Source organism: Schistocerca serialis, chromosome 2 (genome assembly GCF_023864345.2).
Source record: "Schistocerca serialis cubense isolate TAMUIC-IGC-003099 chromosome 2, iqSchSeri2.2, whole genome shotgun sequence".
Classification (NCBI taxonomy): Eukaryota; Metazoa; Arthropoda; class Insecta; order Orthoptera; family Acrididae; genus Schistocerca; species Schistocerca serialis.
Window position 1 is genome coordinate 276,578,300 of NC_064639.1, and position 20,379 is coordinate 276,598,678.

Here is a 20,379-nt window from a genome sequence, read left to right on the forward strand (position 1 = left end):
ATTCCAGATATGGAGAGGGTCCTCCCGGATGCCATGAAGAGCATAGGGGGGTTGCCCACATCGGTACCAATGATGTGTGTCACTTTGGATCAGAAGGGATTCCGTCAGGTTTCGAGCGGTTAACAGAAGTAGTAAAGGCTGCCAGTCTTGCTTGCAGGATGAAAGCAGAGCTGACCATTCGCAGCATAGTCAACAGGACCGATTCAGACCTCTGGTACATAGCTGAGGGGAGGGTCTGAATCAGAGGCTAGACGGTTCTGCGACCGTGTACGCTGCAGATTCCTCGACTGCACCGAAGGGTGGTTGGGTTTCGGGTTCCGCTGAATGGGTCAGGTGCCCACTATACGCAGGAGGTGTCTACACTGGTAGCAGGCGCTATGTGGCGTGGACTGGGCGGTTTTTTAGGTTGGAGGGTCTCGGGAAAACACAAAAAGGGCTTCAGTCACAAAGGGAGCAGGCTGAACACAGGAAGAACGTAGATGCAGGAACCATTGACATAACAGTTGTAAATTGTCGTAGCTGTGTTGGGAAAGTACCAGAGCTCCAAGCGCTAATAGAAAGCACTGATGCTCAAATCGTTATAGGCACTGATAGCTGGCTAAAGCCGGATATAAGCTCAGTCGAAATATTTGTGAAGAACCTAACGGTGTTCCGAAAGGATAGGCTAAACACGGTTGGCGGTGGCATGTTTGTTGCTGTTAGAAGTAGTTTAACTTGTAGCGACATTGAAGTAGATACTTCCTGTGAATTAGTATGCTCAGAGGTGATTGTTGACATCCAGAATCAAATAATACTTGGATCCTTTTACCGACGTCCCAATTCAGATGATACAGTTGCTGAAAGGTTCAAAGGAAATTTGAGTATGACTTCAAACACGTACCCGACTCATACGATAATAGTTGATGGTGACTTTAATTTACCCTTGATGTGTTGGCGAAAATACTTGTTGAATTCCGGAGGTACGCATAAAATATCACCCGAAATTGTGCTAAAAACATTCTCTGAAAATTATTTCGACCAGTTAGTTCATGAGCCCACGCGAATAGTAAAGGTTTGCGAAAACACACTTGGCCTATTAGCAACAAATAATCCTGAGTTAATAACAAGCATCAAAACCGATTCAGGTATCAGAGAACAAAGGATTGTCGTAGTGAGATTGAATATCGTAATCCCTAAATCCTTGAAAAATAAGCGAAAAATGTACCTATTCAAAAAATCAGATAAAAATTTAGTTGACGCCTTCCTGAGAGACAATCTCCTCTCATTCCAAATTAATAATAGAAGTGTAGACCAGGTGTGGCTTAAATTCAAAGAAATAGTATCGGTAGCAATTAAGAGTTTTATACCAAATAAATTAACGACAAAGCTGATCCTCCTTGGTACACAAAACAGGTTAGAACACTGTTGCAGAAACAATGAAACAAACATGCCAAATTTAAACAGACACAAAATCCCCAAGAATGATTATCTTTTACAGAAGCTGTAAATTTATCGCGGACTTCAATGCGAAATGCTTATAACAGTTTCCACAACGAAACTTTGTCTGGAAACGTATCAGAAAATGCAAAGAGATTCTGGTCTTATGTGAAGTATGTTAGCGGCAAGAAACAATCAATGCCATCTCTGCGCGATAGCAATGGAGATACTGTCGAAGACAGAGCTCCAAAGCATACTAAACACAGCCTTCCGAAATGCCTTCACAAAAGGAGACGAAGTAAATATTCCAGAATTCGAATCGAGAACAGCTGCCAACATGAGTAACGTAGAAGTAAATATCCTCAGAGTAGTTGTGCAACTTAAATCACTTAATAAAAGCAAGTGTTATGGTCCAGATTGTCTACCAATTAGGTTCCTTTCGGAGTATGCTGATGCATTAGCTCCATACTTAACAATCACATACAACCGTTCGCTTGACGAAAGATCCGTACCCAAAGACTGGAAAGTTACACAGGTCACACTAATATTCAAGATAGGTAGTAGGAGTAATCCATTATATTACAGGCCCATATCGTTAACGTCGATATGCAGCAGGGTTTTGGAACACTTATTGTGTTAGGACATTATGAATTGCCTCGAAGAAAACGGTCTATTGACACACAGTCAACATGGGTTTAGAAAACATCGTTCCTGTGAAACACAACTAGCTGTTTATTCTTGTCAAGTGTTGAGTGCTATTGACAAGGGATTTCGGATCGATTCCGTATTTCTGGATTTCAAGAAGGCTTTTGACACTGTACCACACAAGCGGCTCGTAGTGAAACTGCGTGCTTACGGAATATCGTCTCAGTGATGTGACTGGAATTCTGATTTCCTGTCAGAGAGGTCACAGTTGGTAGTAACTGACGGAAAGTCATCGAGTAAAACAGAAGTTATTTCTGGCATTCCCCAAGGTAGTGTTATAGGCCCTTTGCTGTTACTTATCTATATAAACGATTTGGGAGACAATCTGAGCAGCCGTCTTCGGTTGTTTTCAGATGACGCTGTCGTTTATCGACTAATAAAGTCGTCAGAAGATCAAAACAAACTGCAAAACGATTTAGAAAAAATATCTGAATGATGCGAAAAGTGGCAGTTGACCCTAAATAACGAAAAGTGTGAGGTCATCCACATGAGTGCTAAAAGGAACTCGTTAAACTCCGTTTACACGATAAATGAGTCTAATCTAAATCCGTAAAATCAATTAAATATCTAGGTATTACAGTTACGAACAACTTAAGTTGGAAGGAACACATGGGGAATGTTGTGGGGAAGACTAACTAAAGACTGCGTTTTATTGGCAGGACACTTATAAAATGTAACAGACCTACCAAGGAGACTACACTACGCTTGTCCATCCTCTTTTAGAATACTGCTGCGCGGTGTGGGATCCTTACCAAATAGGACTGACGGAGTGCATCGAAAAAGCTCAAAGAGAGGCACCACGTTTTGTATTATCGCGAAATATGGGAGAGAGTGTCACAGAAATGGTACAGGATTTGGGCTGGACATCATTAAAAGAAAGGTGTCTTTCCTTGTGACGGAATCTTCTCACGAAATTCCAACCACCATCTTTCTCCTTCGAATGCGAAATATTTTGTTGACACCGACCTACATAGGGAGGAGCGATCAGCACGACAAAATAAGGGAGATCAAAGCTCGTACGGAAAGATGTAGATGTTCGTTCTTTCAGTGTGCTATACGAGACTGGAATAATAGAGAATTGTGAAGGTGGTTAGATGAACCCTCTGCCAGGCACTTTAATGTGATTTGCAGAGTATCCATGTAGATGAAGATGTAGATGTTTCCGTTACATGGGGATGCCACCACTCTTTCGAGTCAGTGGTAACACAGACTCGATCTTCATGTGTGTTTTGTCTTTACGCCACACCTATTACTGTGTCTTTGTTGAGGAAGAGCTACTGGCTGCACATAGACAGTGTTCTGGGCACGCCTTACAGCTTCGCACCATTTGTTTGTTTTCGTGGTATTTGTCACTGGCGTTATGGGCACACAGTTGCAGTGTTGCACCTATTTTCAGTGCGGCTTTGTTTGTTCCTATCGTTGGCGTGTTAGGTACGCCACAGCGCGTTGCACCATAGTCTTACGGTTCGGAGGCGGATATACAAAGGCGGCAACTGTGCCCGCCCATGCATCTGCTGCTGGGCGTAAGCTTTCTGGAGTATGGCGAGTTTCTCGTACGATGGTACGTCACGTCTCCGAACGTGTGCGGTCGTCGGGATCTATCGTATGAGCGGCGTAATGCAAAAGGTATGGAATTCCTCAACAAGTCCGGTAATTGGTGTCTTGGCGAAAGATCTAGCACACAAGAGAAGTGCAAAAGTATGATATTTATAAGAACTTATTTCCAGATAAGCAGCGACCGATCATCGTATAGGCCATACCAGAGACAGCAACATCCGTCGAGTTGTCTCAGCGGGGCATGCCAGGTCGTATGTATTGCAAACGGGTGTAGCCGATAAGTTACATATAGTATTTTTATTAATTTCCATTACTAATGCAATTGCAGCTAATTTTATCTCATCCTATATGTGTTCATTGTGTATGTGTGCAGCCGCCATGTCTTGAGCAGTTTCAGGGTCCATCGAGGCCTCTGGGATCAGAGACGGCGAGGGACGTGCAGTGGCGCCTGTAGATAGCGTTGCTAGCAAATTTAAATTGTCATCCGTAGTTGTGAGCATGCTCCAGTGATGAGTAGGCTATAGTTGGGATTACGTATGGTAGTTGAGGGTTATGGGTAGCGGACTTCAGCTTTTCTTTATTTTAATGAATCAATAATGACACACACACAAACATTAGTATTAACAATGGACCCATAGGTGAAGTCACTATTCTTTATATGTAATACTGTGTTAATTATTGTCATCAGAGTATACGTCCTTTTACATTGAATTAGTGTAGTAGTTTTATTCAAGTAAATATTCATTTCTATTAATTTTTTTACTGAGTGTACAAAGTACTATCAGAGACAATTGTATGAAATTCTTAATGCTGTATTTTTAAAAAGTTTTGGAGAGGCACACTTTATAAAAGGATTTAAGAACTGTGCAGGTACTGGGAAGGACAAGTGACTGCTGGACGAGAATTGACACTACAAGGTCCCAAGTGGCAGGGAGAAGCCTGAGGGAGGCAGCTGTCAGTCACGACATATCCCCCCTCTACCCGAGGGCTCATAGGCGCGAGCCACTTACGCTCTCAGCGCAGTGAAAGTAAGGCGGCGGCTCACATTGTGGACAGCTCTGGGTCAGCTGAGGGCGGACATAACCATCGGAATCCCACCAGGACAGGCGAACCCGTTAGCGACTGGCCGAGAAGACTGCACTGTGCCGCTCAGTGGTGACGCATAAATGGGGATTCCACTGCAGAAGAGGTGGCGGACGATGAGGGTATGCTCTAACAATGGCGGCACGAAACACTTATGACGGACGCCGTTTACAGTTCCAGCACGAGTTCGCATAACTCACTGTAATAGGCCGGAATGCATGCATAAATCATTTCTGTGCTGGGTATTGCTGGACTGCAGTTTGTCGTGATTATCTGTGGAGATAATCTCCTACAGAGAGCAGTTCCGAGCAATCGGCCACGTTTATCGATCAACCTCCATCAGACGACTCCATGAGTGTTGCACTTACTCTCAGAGTAGTATCCTGTACTGCAGTTTTTTGGTCTAGATAAGTCTTCGGACAGCCAATTACCTGTCCATGGATGTGTCTCAAATCTTGCAGTCCTCAATGGCATGTGTTTGCCATCATACCGCACAGTACTGCAAGTCAACAATAGGCTGTCCTACAACCCTAAGAGCTTAGTGTCGACTGACAACGCCTATAAAAAGAGGGTAGGATGACTGGAGATACTTCCAGATGCCGCCCCTGGTTCCACACCACTAGTCGCACTCCTCCCAACAGGCGCCCCTTTCCCCACACCAGGAACCACCACCCCTCTCCACAGACGAGTGTCTGTGGAATGTCCATGTGTTGAGTGTTTCGTTGTGTGATGTTAGCGTGTGATGGATGTTATGTTCAATTTTTTTCGCTCAGACAACTGAGTGAACATAGTAAAATTCGTGCCCCTAATGAAAACTTTTTTGCCTCCCAAACTTCATTTGAGTGACTAGAAACTGGAAATACAATGTCAACTATGTGTATATTGTTTAGTTTTATAGCTTCTAGTTTCCTTTTTTTAGATAAATGTTCGTGTTCAAGATATCCTGGTTCCCTATCACCAGGTCATTTTGGAACAAGGTCTTCTTTGTGATGCACACTATGTTACATAATCTTTGTTCACACAGGTATACTTTCAAAATTTTTGTTTCTTTTGTCTACATTATATCTCTCTATCTCACTTACGTTGTTGCCAGTCAATTGCCACTATGCTTACAAATTTTTTGTGTGTATGCCAATAGTTACAAAATGTTATACACAATACAACACGAGAGTATTTTTGTTTGTGTATGTGAGCAGGATATCTGCGGTTGCTATTCTGGTTAGTGATGAATGGACCATCAGTCAATCAAAAAAATGGTTCAAATGGCTCTGAGCACTATGGGACTCAACATCTTAGGTCATAAGTCCCCTAGAACTTAGAACTACTTAAACCTAACTAACCTAAGGACATCACACACACCTACGCCCGAGGCAGGATTCGAACCTGCGACCGTAGCAGTCCCGCGATTCCGGACTACAGCGCCAGAACCGCTAGGCCGCCGCGGTCGGCATCAGTCAATCAATCACTGTGAAAATTCAGGGAAACGGCGTGAGTGTGGTTAATTGTTTCAACCACAAAGCATAGAAATATTGTTTGTCTTCTTGGCTTCATGCAGAAGTATGTGCGTGTTTGAGTTGAGCGCCAACAGCTAATTCGTAAATGTTACCTTAATGAGAAACTTGCAGATCCTATAGGTCAACATTTTATTGCAGCTTCGAACTTGGCCTTCTGGCATGTGTTCAACATTTGTATGACTGTGTGAGTATTCCATGAATTACAGTGGGCTCCCTGAGGGTGAATCTGTGTTGGGCGTGACTTAGTCGTCAAGGTGAGTAAGATGTTGGCAAAGTCATAAGAAAAATTCTACCTTTCATTTTATTATCAATTTCAAATTTAATCTGCCAATTTGTTGTGACATTTTGGAAACTGTTTAGACTCCTTGAGTCATCGACACACTACCTCTGTCAAGTGAGTCAACCACTATCAAAGATAATCTAAAGTAACTGAGGGGAAATGAGAAGTTCCTTGCCCTCTTTTGCATGTCACCTCTCATTTTCATCAATTTTATTAAAGTTCCATGTCATTACTCTGTGGTAACAGACCTAATAAGGTCACTGTAATGAAAGTACTTGTATTGAGAGCTCAAAATACTTTTCGCTTGATTCCTATACATGTTGGATTACTTCCCTGGGTGGCCTGTGCGAGGGGAGCATTGGAGTATTCGGCACACTGCGTTTCTGGTTGTGGGCTGCACTTTAGCGCCTGGCGGAATAACTGACGTTGGTCGAGTTTCGCCTATTTTATGCAGGGCGAAACGACCTACGAGATGTCTGAGTGTCGACGCAGTTTATGTGTTTACCGTTCCAGGGCATCCAGAACGAAGACTCTTGGCACCGACTGACTGCATTGTCCTCTTGATTCTCAGAATACTTGTGGACCGTGCCCTACTGTGTGCGACTGCCTCGCGGCAGATGGCCGGTGGTCTAGGCATGTTGTTTTCGTAGCTGGTCAAAAGGCAAGTTCAGTGCCCTCAGCTGAACTGCAGTGGAATGATTGGTCAACTTAAACTGAGGCTAGTTGACGTCAAAAAGCCCTGTTGGAAACTGGAGGGAACAGTCGCTATTGGCGCGAATGATGTTCTGAGACAGTGTGAGGGAATTTTGGAATCAGAACTGCATGCTGATTCGCTAATTTTTTGGATGGTAGGGAGTTGAGCAATGCTGGCTTCGCTCTAGCGTTGTGCGGGCGCACGTATTCGGTATCTGATCTTCGTCAGAGTCGGATGGTCTTGCGACTTAGTCGCACCTTTTTCCGGCAGAACTTAGAATTCTCGGACAACCTTCGTGGCCAGGGGTTGAAACAGAGTTGTTGCACACCAGAAGTTGGCATCTACATCAGAAAGCTGCCTACCGATGACCTGCTACAAATTTCAGGACTGGTAATGTATTTTGCGGCTCTGGCATTGTAGGACCTATCAATTTTATACTGAAGTCCTCAGTAGCACACGAGCTCGCCTTGCCACAAGTCCACCTTGCTTGTTTCTGCATGTGATCCCAAGTCAGCTCTCAATACTAATAGCGATGCTGCAATGTAGTCGAAAGAGTAGTATTTGATTGATTAGGACCTCTAGTCAATATCATCAAGCTATTGCATCACAGAGCGTAGTAGCCCTTGTTCTCCAGCCAACTCTTATTCGCATAATAGTTCAGAATATCCTTTCCTTTAACCTATTGTTTGTGTCGATAATCATGTGCCTATGTTCTGATGTACAATAAATCTCATTGTAATATTTAAGCCACATATTATTTTGTAGATATATGCAGAATCCCATTTCCTGTTGGTTATTCTGATAAAGTTCTCTTTTCTTCTGTGTAGATTACAATTTTTATTAAAATATTGTGAGTGTGCACTCCTTATTTTACTAACTAGCAGGGTCCACCATCATTTCCCTTCATTGCCATTGTGCACATAGTTAACTAGGTGGTAGGTAAGGAGGGGGCTGAGTGCATGTCACGTTCTCATGACCGAGCGAGGTGGCGCAGTGGTTAGCACACTGAACTCGCATTCGGGAGGTCGACGGTTCAATCCCGCGTCCGGACATCCTAATTTAGGTTTTCCGTGATTTCCCTAAATCGTTCCAGGCAAATGCTGGGATGGTTGCATTGAAAGGGCAAGGCCGACTACCTTCTCCGTCCTTCCCTAATCCGATGAGACCGATGACTTCGCAGTTTGGTCTCTTCCCCCAAACAACCCAACCCAACAACGTTCTCTTGCAAATTTCGTCAGAATTAAAGAGGCACAAACTGTTCTCCACCGTGGCACCTCGCAAGGATACCCGGTTTTACTGGCTATGTGGTACCCAGTTGTGCCCCACGCCTCAGAAGTAATGTAACATTATGGTTTTGATTGCGAAATAGTAGTTAAAACATGTTGTATGTGTGGTGTCATCGCCAGACACCACACTTGCTAGGTGTTAGTTTAAATCGGTCGCGGTTCATTTAGTACATGTCGGACCTGCGTGTCGCCACTGTGTGATCGCAGACCTAGCGCCACCACAAGGCAGGTCTCGTGATACGAACAAGCACTCTCCCCAGTTGTACGGACGACCTAGCTAGCGACTAGATGTACGAAGCCTTTCTCTCTCATTAGCCGAGAGACAGAATAGCCTTCAGCTAAGTTAATGGCTACAAACTAGCAAGGCGCCATTAGCCTTACAGTGATTGTAATTAAAGTCTCCTGTGTATAGTCAAGAGCGATGTACCACAATGATTGATTAAAGATAAGTATTAATCCAGCTACGTACTTTTCTTCATAGCATTAATTACGTAGCCTGTTCCAGTACTTCACGCCTGTCTGCGTTAGTCTAGCGTGCATTTTCAGCCATCTCGATCTCCAAGGTGTTGGCCCAGCTGCCGACACATCACATGGCGACGAGTCTACAAAGGATCTTGTGTTTTACTTTGCCCTACTTTATTTGTGTCATGGCTTCGCCACATTCTCCAGATGTACTGTCCGAATTTTATCGCTTGCAGAATCAGCAGACGCAGGCGTTATTGGATGCCCTTGGACAGCTCGTCCAGGGTCAACGTGCCATTCAAACCGATGCGGCCGCCGCCGCTTCACCGCTACCGCAGCCACAACTCGCAGTTGCACCGCCTTTTAGGCACTACGACCCTAACCACGAGACTTGGCAGGAATGGTCCCGCCAGTTTGACTTCCACCTCGCCGCCTACAGAATTCAAGGTATTGAGCGGCAGCCGTTTTTGCTTTCTTGTGTCGGTGTGTCCACCTACCATGTGATAGTGAAATTGTTTCCCCGACGCGACGTAGCAACTCTGTCCTACGAGGAAATTTTGTCTGCTTTAGATGCCTATTTCAAAGAAACAGTTAATGTGGTTGCAAAACGGTATACGTTTTTTCGTACAAAACGTACGGCCGGTCAAACTAATAGGGAGTGGGTAGCAACATTGCAAGGACTTACTAGGGAGTGTTCTTTTGACTGTGACTGTGGTCTTTCTTATTCAGATACAATGGTACGTGATGCAATTGCACAGAACGTTTCTGATGTTCGCATACGGGAGCAAATATTGAAACTAGTTAATCCCTCCCTTCAACAAGTGATAGACATATTGGATAGACAAGACACACTTGACTGTGCTCAGGAATCTTTTGAAACTTCGCCAGCAGTGTGTAACATTAACCGGCCCGCCGGGCGAGCTGCGCGGCCCGGTCAATTGCCCTCGCGCAAACAAACGCAGCTGCCGCCGCACTATAAGCCACGTGTGCCGCGCCAGCCCACAACTGCCGTGAAATCATGCCCGCGGTGTGCTACTAGACATTCGCGTGAACATTGCCCGTCACGCCAAGCTATTTGCTTTTTCTGTAATAGGAAAGGACATGTTCAAAGTGTTTGCCAGAAAAAGCTCAGATCAGACAATCACAATCATTCCAGGCCCTTTGCTTCGCGCCGGAATCGAACAAAGGACACTCAGGATCGTGGGCCTTCGCCCATGGACATTCATGTAGTTACTTCCACTTCGTCCAGTGCCACTCTTTCTAACAGTGACTGTGTTTGACCCTCAAAAACTGTGCGTCGACGTCGCCGGAAATCACGTCAATTAGCAAGTGATTCTGTACCAGTGTCTATTCAAATGGCACAAAACAGTCGCTCTTGTCGTCAGCAGAACAATAAACTTTTTGTGGCCTTAGACTTCGAAGGCAAAGTGATACCATTCCAGCTCGATACCGGAGCTGCAGTTTCATTGCTCAATCACGACACGTACAAACAACTGGGCGCACCTCCGTTGCGTGCCGCAAATGTTCAGTTAAACAGTTATTCCGGACAGACAATTCCTGTGTTAGGACAGTGCACTCTTTTTGCAACATTTAAAGGACAAACAAAACTTGTGTCATTTTACGTTCTTCGTTCTTCTACTGCAGTGAACTTGTTTGGTTTAGATTTATTTCAATTGTTTAACATGTCTATTGTAAATCAGGTGCTATCAGTGAATCAAACTGTACCTACGGACAGTGTTTCTAGTGTATGTGCAGAATTTGCAGACAATTTTGCACCAGGCTTAGGTTGCGCTAAAAACTGTGAAGCACAATTGGAACTGAAGGTCAACGCGCAACCGAAATTTTTCAGAGCGCGCAATGTTCCTCACGCATTGCGTCAGGAGGTCGCAAGAACATTGAACAATGTAGCATCACAAGGTGTGAGTGAATGTGCGCAATGCCTCTTCTCTTTCAGCTCCGCTTCATCGCTTACGCCGTGCAGGTGTTCCGTTTCTCTGGACGACGGAATGCGAACGCGCCTTTCGCCAGTTGAAATCGGCGTTGCTTTCTAATACTTGCCTCACGCCTTTCGATCCCCAGAAACCCCTTTTGTTGATGGTAGATGCATCGGATTTCGGGATCGGTGCTGTGCTTGCGCACAAAGTTGGCTCCCATGATCGCCCTATTGCCTTTGCGTCAAAATTGCTCTCATCTGCGCAAAGAAATTATTCCCAGATAGAGAAAGAAGCTTTGGCTCTCGTGTTTGGTGTTACTAAGTTCCATGATTTCTTGTATGGTCGTCACTTTACCATCATCACAGACCACAAACCTTTGACATCGCTTTTTCATCCGAACAAGCCTGTACCTCCACGTACAGCGCAGAAATTCATTCGCTGGTCTATTTTCCTCTCGCAGTACCGCTACGATATCTTGTATCGGTCCACTGCTAAGCACGGAAACGCTGATGCGTTGTCCCGTTTGCCTGTTGCTGAGGATAAAGCATTCGATTCTTCCGAACTTGCTTGCATGTTCATTGATTCGCAAACCGATGAAGTGGTCGAATCGTTTCCGATCGATTTTCGTCGTGTAGCTACAGCCACAGCTGCTGACCCTGTCCTTGCTACTGTTTTACGTTTTGTTGCTACGCAATGGCCTTTGTCAAAGTCTCGGATCGAGGATCCGTTGGTTCGCAGAGTTTTTGCTCACAGGGAGAGACTTTTTGTTCGACGTGGTGTTTTGTTGTTGCGTTCTGATAATGATCAGTCCCGAGTCGTGGTCCCACGTTCGTTACAGTCCTCTGTTTTACGGCTTCTTCACCAAGGACATTGGGGTATAGTGCGAACGAACCAACTTGCTCGTCAGCACTGTACTTGGTTCGGAATCGATGCTGCGATTACGAATATGTGCTCTTCTTGCATGGCGTGTGCCGAACAACAATCCGCACCGCCGCGGAAAGTCTTTGCATGGCCAAAAGCCACTTCCCCTTGGCAACGCTTGCACATTGATTTTGCTGGTCCATTCTGGAATGCTTGATGGTTGGTTCTGGTCGACGCCTTCAGTAATTTTCCTTTTGTTGTCCGGATGTCTTCCACGACGTCCTCCGCCACCATCCACGCGTTGTCTGCTATCTTTTGCATTGAAGGTCTTCCGCAGACTATTGTCTCCGACAATGGCCCACAATTCGTGTCCGCAGAATTTCAGTCATTCTGCCAGGCCAATGGTATTCAACATCTGACATCCGCGCCGTTTTCGCCTCAGTCAAACGGTGCCGCTGAACGATTGGTCCGGACTTTCAAGTCACAGATGTTGAAATTGAAAGAGTCGCATTCTCGGGAAGACGCATTGTTGCTCTTTTTGTCTTCGTATCGCTCTCAGCCCCGAGATGGCCGCTCGCCGGCTGAGTTGCTCCACGGTCGTCCTCATCGCACCGTGATGTCTTTGCTGCATCCGCCGCATCAGGTTCCTTTGCAGCGGCAGACTCCTGCTTTTGCTCCAGGCGACGTTGTATTTTATCGCAACTATAGAGGTTCACGGCGTTGGCTCGCAGGGCGCATTCTTCGCTGCCTCGGCCGCGCGATGTATTTGGTTTTGGGGGCCTCTGGTGAGGTGCGTCGGCATCTCAATCAGCTGCGCTTCTGTCGTCGCACGGGTTCTGCCGCTCCCCGTCTGCTTTCAGCGACTGTGCCGTCCGGTCAGCGCCCTGGGGACCCATCTACTGGCTCGCCTCATCCCCAGGTGTTACCGACGATGCCTTCCATTTTGCCCCATGGCGACGCGCCGCCGCAGCCGCCGCCGCCGCCGCCGCCGCCGTCGCCTGTTCTCCCGCCGGCGCCGCCCGCATTCGACGCTTCGCTGCAGCCGCCAAGCGCCTCCCAGGGTCCCGCGCCGCCGATCGCTTCACGTGACCAGCTGTCCTCCGCCATGGAACTCCCGCCCGCTCCGGACCACATGACGTCATCGCGCGTCGGCTACCCCGACGCAATGGAGGTCGACCCTTCGGCCCCTCCTGTTTCTTTACGGGCGCATTCACCGCATGTTGACGTGCACCCTGGACTAGGTTTTCAGGCGTTTCCTAGCTCCCCTCGGACCGAATGGCCGGGTGCGGGTGGCACAGCCTCGCCTGTTGTTAGGCTCCCCACCTCATCGCATACGTCAACATGGGGTCCTCCCATCGGCGGGCGGAAGCCTTATCTCACGACCGTTCGCCGATTTGCGGGGGAGGAATGTGGTGTCACCGCCAGACACCACACTTGCTAGGTGGTAGTTTAAATCGACCGCGGTCCATTTAGTACATGTCGGACCCGCGTGTCGCCACTGTGTGATCGCAGACCTAGCGCCACCAAAAGGCAGGTCTCGTGATACGAACAAGCACTCTCCCCAGTTGTACGGACGACCTAGCTAGCGACTAGATGCACGAAGCCTTTCTCTCTCATTAGCCGAGAGACAGAATAGCCTTCAGCTAAGTTAATGGCTACGAACTAGCAAGGCGCCATTAGCCTTACAGTGATTGTAATTAAAGTCTCCTGTGTATAGTCAAGAGCGATGTACCACAATGATTGATTAAAGATAAGTATTAATCCAGCTACGTACTTTTCTTCATAGCATTAATTACGTAGCCTGTTCCAGTACTTCACGCCCGTCTGCGTTAGTCTAGCATGCATTTTCAGCCATCTCGATCTCCAAGGTGTTGGCCCAGCTGCCGACACATCAGTATGGAAAAAACACTTAGCTAAATGATTGTTGTTATTACTGGTCATGATAATATAAATAAAAAATCATAAGAATAAAAAAAGTAGGCCCATCATTCTCTTCCATAGGTGCACGATAGGTCCATATGGCCTATTTGGTTAAACAGGCATTACATAGGCTACCTAAATAATTGAAGTACGTATGTAATTGAAATAATACGTAATTGGAGTGTTATGTAATTGATTGCATTCATTTAACTGTTTAAATTAGGTTATAATTTCTTTCAAGCTTTTTAATATTATTTCTTGAACAAATAAGCGTAATGTTTCGACAAACTGTCATCTGTAGGCCTACAGGTTCTCGAAACATGTTCGAATTCTTAAAGAAACATTGAAAAACTGCTTGACTAAGGTAATTGGGCCTATCTAATCTAAACAGTATTCTTGTATTCCTCAACTGGTTTTTAAAAAATTTGTTTTGTTTGTCAATCAGCAATACCCAGGAATTATCAGAGGAAGACGCAGAGACAGAGCTGGAGCTTGGAATTCATGACTGCAACAATTGAGGAGGTTTTAACCAAAAGAATGAGTTTCAAGAAAGCTGCTAGAACATTTGGTGTTCCACAGTCAACACTAAAGGATAGGGTAAAGAAAGCTTGTCTTCAACAGCTGTCTTTGGAGGAATCAGCGGCAAAAGCACTGGGCAGGTACAAAAGCGTTTTTTCCCAAGTACAAGAAAGAGATCTGGTTAACGACATACTTTTTGTTGAAGAAACTTTGTTTGGAGTCACCCTACATGACCTTCATAGACTTGCATTTGAGCTTGCGGAAAAAAATCAGATACCCAACACCTTTAACCAGTTGAGAAAAATGGCTCGAAAAGAGTGGATGTATAGTTTCCTGAAATGACATCCACAACTGTCTTTGAGGAATCCAGGAAAAACTTCCTTGGTTAGAGTGCAGGGATTCAGTCGGGTGGTTGTCAAATCTTTCTTTGATCTATTGGAATCAGTTCTTACTCAGCATAAAATGAAACCAACAGGGATGTACAATGTTGAGGAAACAGCTATTTTGACAGTGCCCAACAAACCGTCCACAGTTTTAGCCCTTAAGAGTAAATAACGAGTTGGCTCGATCTCTTCAGCTGAGTGTGGTGTTTTTATTCACAGCTGCGATATGCATGAGTGCATCTGGAAACTTCATGCCACCGATGATTGTCTTCCCCAGAAAAACTGAAAACCCCCTTCTGATGGACGATGTACCACTTGAAGCGTTCACAGCTTACCATGAGATTTGCTGGATAAGTAAAGATTTGTTTATGATATGGTTTCAGTGGTTTGTAGATTTTGAAAATCCTTCAAAAGAAAAACCTGTCCTCCTAATATTTGATGCCTACAGCTCTCATGCTAAGAGTATCGATTTAATTGAATTAGCAAGATAACATAACGGAATTCCTTTGTGCTTTCCCCCCACACAACCCACCGTCTTCAACCCCTCTGTGTTTCTTTCATGGCCCCTTCACCACATACTACGAGCAAGAGGTCAGACAGTGGCTGATGTCAAACACTAGTAGACTGGTAACTATTTGAGAAATAGGAAAACTATTCAAAGGTGCTTTTACACATGCATCTGTAATGCAAACCGCTCAGAAACGCTTTGAAAGGACTGGTATTCAGCCCTTTAACAGACATATCATCTGTTTGCACCGGCCGACACCACTGGCCTGTGCCTCTTCAAGATGTGCCTCGCCAACTTCTGCAAACCTCTGTAGAAGCTGGCGAAACTGAGGTAGAAACGCCATGCAACAACACCCACCCACCTCCCCAGGAGTCGGAACTCCCGCACCCTTTAGAAGATAGAGATGATACAGTGTTGAGGTCCCAGAGATCATCCCAGAGTGACCCAGAGTGCATCCCAGATTGACCCAGAGAGCATCCCAGAGCGCCCAGAGAGCATCCCAGAGTGCCCAGAGAGCATCCCAGTGTGCCCCAGAGAGCTAAAACACCAAGAAGAATCGCTTCTCGGCTTTTGGCAAGATCAATGTGTACATTATTAAATATTGTAACTCATTCTCCTTCTGTATCTTCACAAACGCAATGGCATGGCTGTCTGTAACATGCTGTTGCTTCGTGAACAGTCAGAGTTGCAGTGGTTCAATGGTTCAAATGGCTCTGAGCACTATGGGACTCAACTGCTGAGGTCATTAGTCCCCTAGAACTTAGAACTAGTTAAACCTAACTAACCTAAGGACATCACAAATATCCATGCCCGGGGCAGGATTCGAACCTGCGACCGTAGCGGTCTCGCGGTTCCAGACTGCAGCGCCTTTAACCACACGGCCACTTCGGCCGGCGAGTTGCAGTGGTCCCAGTAGCTTGCTGCAAGCGGTAGTCGTTACTGATAAGAACGTAAGGCGGAAGTCCCTACTGATAAGAGCCCAGCCAGCCAATCAGCGGCCGACCGGAAGGGCGTCGCCACACGGGAAACACCCTTTTACAGCGGATCGCGCTTAGTTTTAACTAAGCGCGATCCTCCGCGGCTTGGTGGCAGCGAGGTGAAGCTCGTTCGAGGTCACTCGCCTTGCGCAACAACATGGCGGTAACTCAAAGAACGTATACCTTCTCAATCCCTAGAAGCAGAAGGGATTCCATAAGAAGTACTCACTGAACTGCTCACGGTAGTAGAGGCTGATGGCGGCCAACTAGAAATTCCTCAGCAAAACCCAAAGGATATACAAGTTGCTGGACCTTCAGGAGTGTCATCGTTTCCATCCATCTCTCCTAAGCTGTTATTTCCTCCTCCAAAGGTAAATTTGGAGGCAAGAACCAACAGACCATTGAAAGCAATACGAAAAAAGGTAAAACAGCGATACTCCCTTCTTCACCACACAAAAATGAGTGGCAAGAAGAAGTAAAAAATAAACAAGAGCAAGAAGAAAAAAAAATTGAAAAGAACACTTTTCAAGCCTAGTAGGCCTACATCTATTAGTAGACCTAAAACAAAATTCCAGAGAGGCAGTTATTCCAAAATGATAAAGTCTGTGGAGAAGCAATCAATCTCATCAACATGTAGCCTGGCAAAGAAATCAAAGAAGATGTTTGATGAGAGTTCTAGCTCATCAGAAGAAGACAACCCTAAGGAAGCTTGCATATTTTGCAACAAGTTGTATGCACAGTCTCGTTCGAAAGAAGGATGGATTAAGTGCATTTCCTGTCATTGTTGGGTACATGAGGTGTGCTCCAACACCGCACAAGAGGACGCCACATTTGTTTGTGACTCTGTTCTTAGTTGATTAGGGCTAAGTTTTGTTTGCAAAATTTGTTCAGTTCTTCAAAATTAATAATTAAATTTGAAGATTTTTTTAATATGCCAATTATGTTTATTTTATAACATCATAAAACGGATAATTTACCTTGTAAAGTAAAATTGGCCTAATAGCATTGATTTTTTTAAGTATTTTAGTTAAAATATTTAGTAAAGGAACTTATGGGAGTTTAAATTAATACATTTGCTGACAATTTCGAAGTTTGTATTGAGTTAAAAGGTTTTCAATAAAAGTTTTACAATAATATACATTGTTTTGTATTGATTTAAATGGGTACTTGATTTTACACAACTCATGGGGTAAAACTGGGTTTTTGCACGTGCCGAACAAAAAAAAATTGTAAAAAATTGTGTGTTAATTTTAACATAATAATATGTTGATAACAAATAAGTCTGAAGCCTAGAAAACTATGGTTTGTTGATCTATAGGTAATAGATACGTTTTTATAACAATTTCAATTTATGGTACCCGGTTTTGTCCGACTCTCCCCTTTTCAGACTACGTTCCATAGGTCTTCTCCTTCTTTTTGAAAGCGTTCATCCCAGCTCAATGAAGGGCTCTATTGTACTCAGGTTTTCCCCAATTTGTTTTAGTTAGAGATTATCAAAACATGTTTTATGTGACATTGGGGCCAGATGCCCTCCCTCATGCTGCAGTAGTCAGAGCTGTTGCCACACTACCATGGAATGGATAATAACCTATACAGCAACAGTGGAAAGTACAGCAACAAGAGCAGCAGCAGGCAGGAGCATGTCAACGACATGGCAGCGACGCACAGTGGTTAAGACTGCAAAAAACTCGCACCAGATCGTCTTTGATGGAGAAAAGCAACGACAGGTGCCTCATTAGTAAGAAAGCTTCCTTTTGAACCACAACGATAAGTGGAATACTGCAATAGGCAGGTCAATGTAAAAGGACGCCGTCACCTGTCAACACAGATCGGAAACGTAGCGAATACGAGTCTTATTATGAGGGGAGCATGCAAAAGAAATTAAGGCCCCAGTCATGGCTTCCTTCCTCCCTGCTGTACCTCTGCAAGTATGACGAATCTGGGAACAAAAGCACTGTGGTGGCCTACTGCTCATTGGTTAGTTCCCTCTTTCTGAAGCAGTCAGTAGTGGAGGAGTAGCTATAACTTAGTGTAGAATATGAGTGTGCGATCTTGTTCTCGTGCTGTTGACTGACTGTCGAAAGTAACTGACTGTCTGAATTAGACAGAAACATACACACTGCATCCAATACGTATAAAATGGTTTTAGTCCCGTTCATTCCATCTTCACTAAGAGGAAACTTACGTCCTCTGTCAAAGGAAAACACGGCACAGAGTAAGGTCACTGTTACGTCTCCGTGACCAAAAATGCGCACTATTTGTGACTCAGTGGGAAACACCTGCTGCGGAGCTCTTACACCACTCAGTATCGTTTATGATTTAGGTTTCAAAAAGATAATCCAAGTTATCATATCTGTACCAAATAAAAAGTTTTGTGAAGCTGATATAGACGATTACTATAATAGGGGGTAATTACTATTTACGAGGCAGAAGTGGCTCTAGTGTTAGGTGCCTTACGGCGCCCCTTTCAGCATTGTGGCTCTGTATGTCTTCTAGAGAATGTCATCGAGATGTGGAGCAGCATCTGAATGCAGCTATCGAGTGAGCAAGGTGCAGTCGTTTGAAAGTTCTGCCTCATATCCGCACCAATGACGTCGTTTGCTTGAGTTCTGAGGCCTCCCTCAGTTCAAATGCACAGCAGGCGGACGTGATGAGGACTGATGATCAAGCACGTGGGGTGCAAGTTGAGACCACAATTTTCAGCGTCATTCCCAGAACTGACTTGGTCCATCGGCTTGGAGCGGACTGGAGGGTCTCAAAAGAAGGCCCTGTCTATCCTGTGACGGTATTGTTTGCAGATTTCGCCCCTTGCGATGTGGGTTGTAGAATTATAGAAGCAGCTTGATGTATCAGGGGTGCACTACACAAAGTGAACTATTACCCTAAGTGCAGGATACTGTTGGACTGCACATGGCCACGCGGGATTAGCCAAGCAGTCTAAGATGCTGCAGTCTTGGACTGTGTGGCTGATCCTGACAGAGGTTCAAGTCCTCCCTTGGGCATGGGTGTTTCGCACTGAAAAGCTTTGTCCACTAATGACAACATTTCTGTTTCTAGCCGGCAGCAATTGTAATTGTGACATTATTCCCACAATGGACTCAAAACTACAAAGCTTCCAATTCAGAGTCTGTCGGCCTGCTTCTTGCTGAGAAATCTGGCATAGGACCACTAACGTGAAAGCTTGTTTTTTAGTCACCTAATGACAGGTCGTTTCGCACACGAAAATATTGAATGGCACTCTGTTTTTTCACAACTGCTCAGGATCGTCTTTCTCTCTGTGGGTGGCGAAATTTCTTACAATCAGCTGTAGTTACACAGCAGTAGATTGTTTCTACCATTTCTAGGCCAACAGGACAGCTTTAAACTAAATACGGTATTTTATAAGTAAAACAACAGATTTTTTTTAAATTCAGTATATTTGATTAACAAAACCAATTTTATAACTTTAAGTAAATAACTATTTTTACAATAACACAACTAATTACAATAATCAACTGATTTCTAACTTCATTATTACATTTACACCTTGATTGTAACACAATAACATGTATTAGTTAACAAAACTAGCTTATTTTTAAAAAAAATTACACTGTGAACATAAGTAAATTAATTAACTGTATTAGTTATCAAAGAATATTATTTTAAAAAATCACATTGTGGAAATAAGTAAATTAATTAAAATGTATTAGTTAACAAAAGTTAACTATTTTTGAAAAATCATACTGTGAACATAAGTAAATTTATTAAAATATATTAGTTAACAAAGTACATTATTTTAAAAAATTAAATTGTGAGTGTAAGTAAATAATTAAAATGTATTTACAAACAAAAGTAAACTGCTATTTTAAAAAATCACTTTGTGAACATGAGTAAATTAATTACATATATTAATTAACAAAGTACATTATTTAAAATATCACACTGTGTACATAAGTAAATAAATAAAATGTATTGGTTAATGAAGTACATTATCTTAAACACTTTACACTGTGAATATAAGTAAATAAAATGCATTAGTTGTTGTTGTTGTTGTGGTCTTCAGTCCTGAGACTGGTTTGATGCAGCTCTCCATGCTACCCTATCCTGTGCAAGCTTCTTCATCTCCCACTACCTACTGCAGCCTACATCCTTCTGAATCTACTATTTTTACCCTCCACACTGCCCTCCAGTACTACATTGGTGACCCTTGATGCCTCAGAACATGTCCTACCATCTGATCCCTTCTTCTAGTCAAGTTGTGCCACAAACTCCTCTTCTCCCTAATTCTATTCAATACCTCC

General features: G+C 44.3%; 1 protein-coding gene across 1 annotated transcript in view; it reads left to right on the forward strand.

Moving 5' to 3' along the window:
* Positions 1-12,057: 12,057 nt before the first annotated feature.
* Positions 12,058-20,379, forward strand: part of LOC126457036 (uncharacterized protein K02A2.6-like) — a 432,608-nt gene continuing 424,286 nt past the window's right edge. The window contains exon 1 of the mRNA XM_050093022.1: positions 12,058-13,306. Coding sequence (XP_049948979.1) covers positions 12,058-13,233 — 1,176 coding nt within the window. The 3' untranslated portion in view covers positions 13,234-13,306. The remainder of the gene's footprint in view (positions 13,307-20,379) is intronic.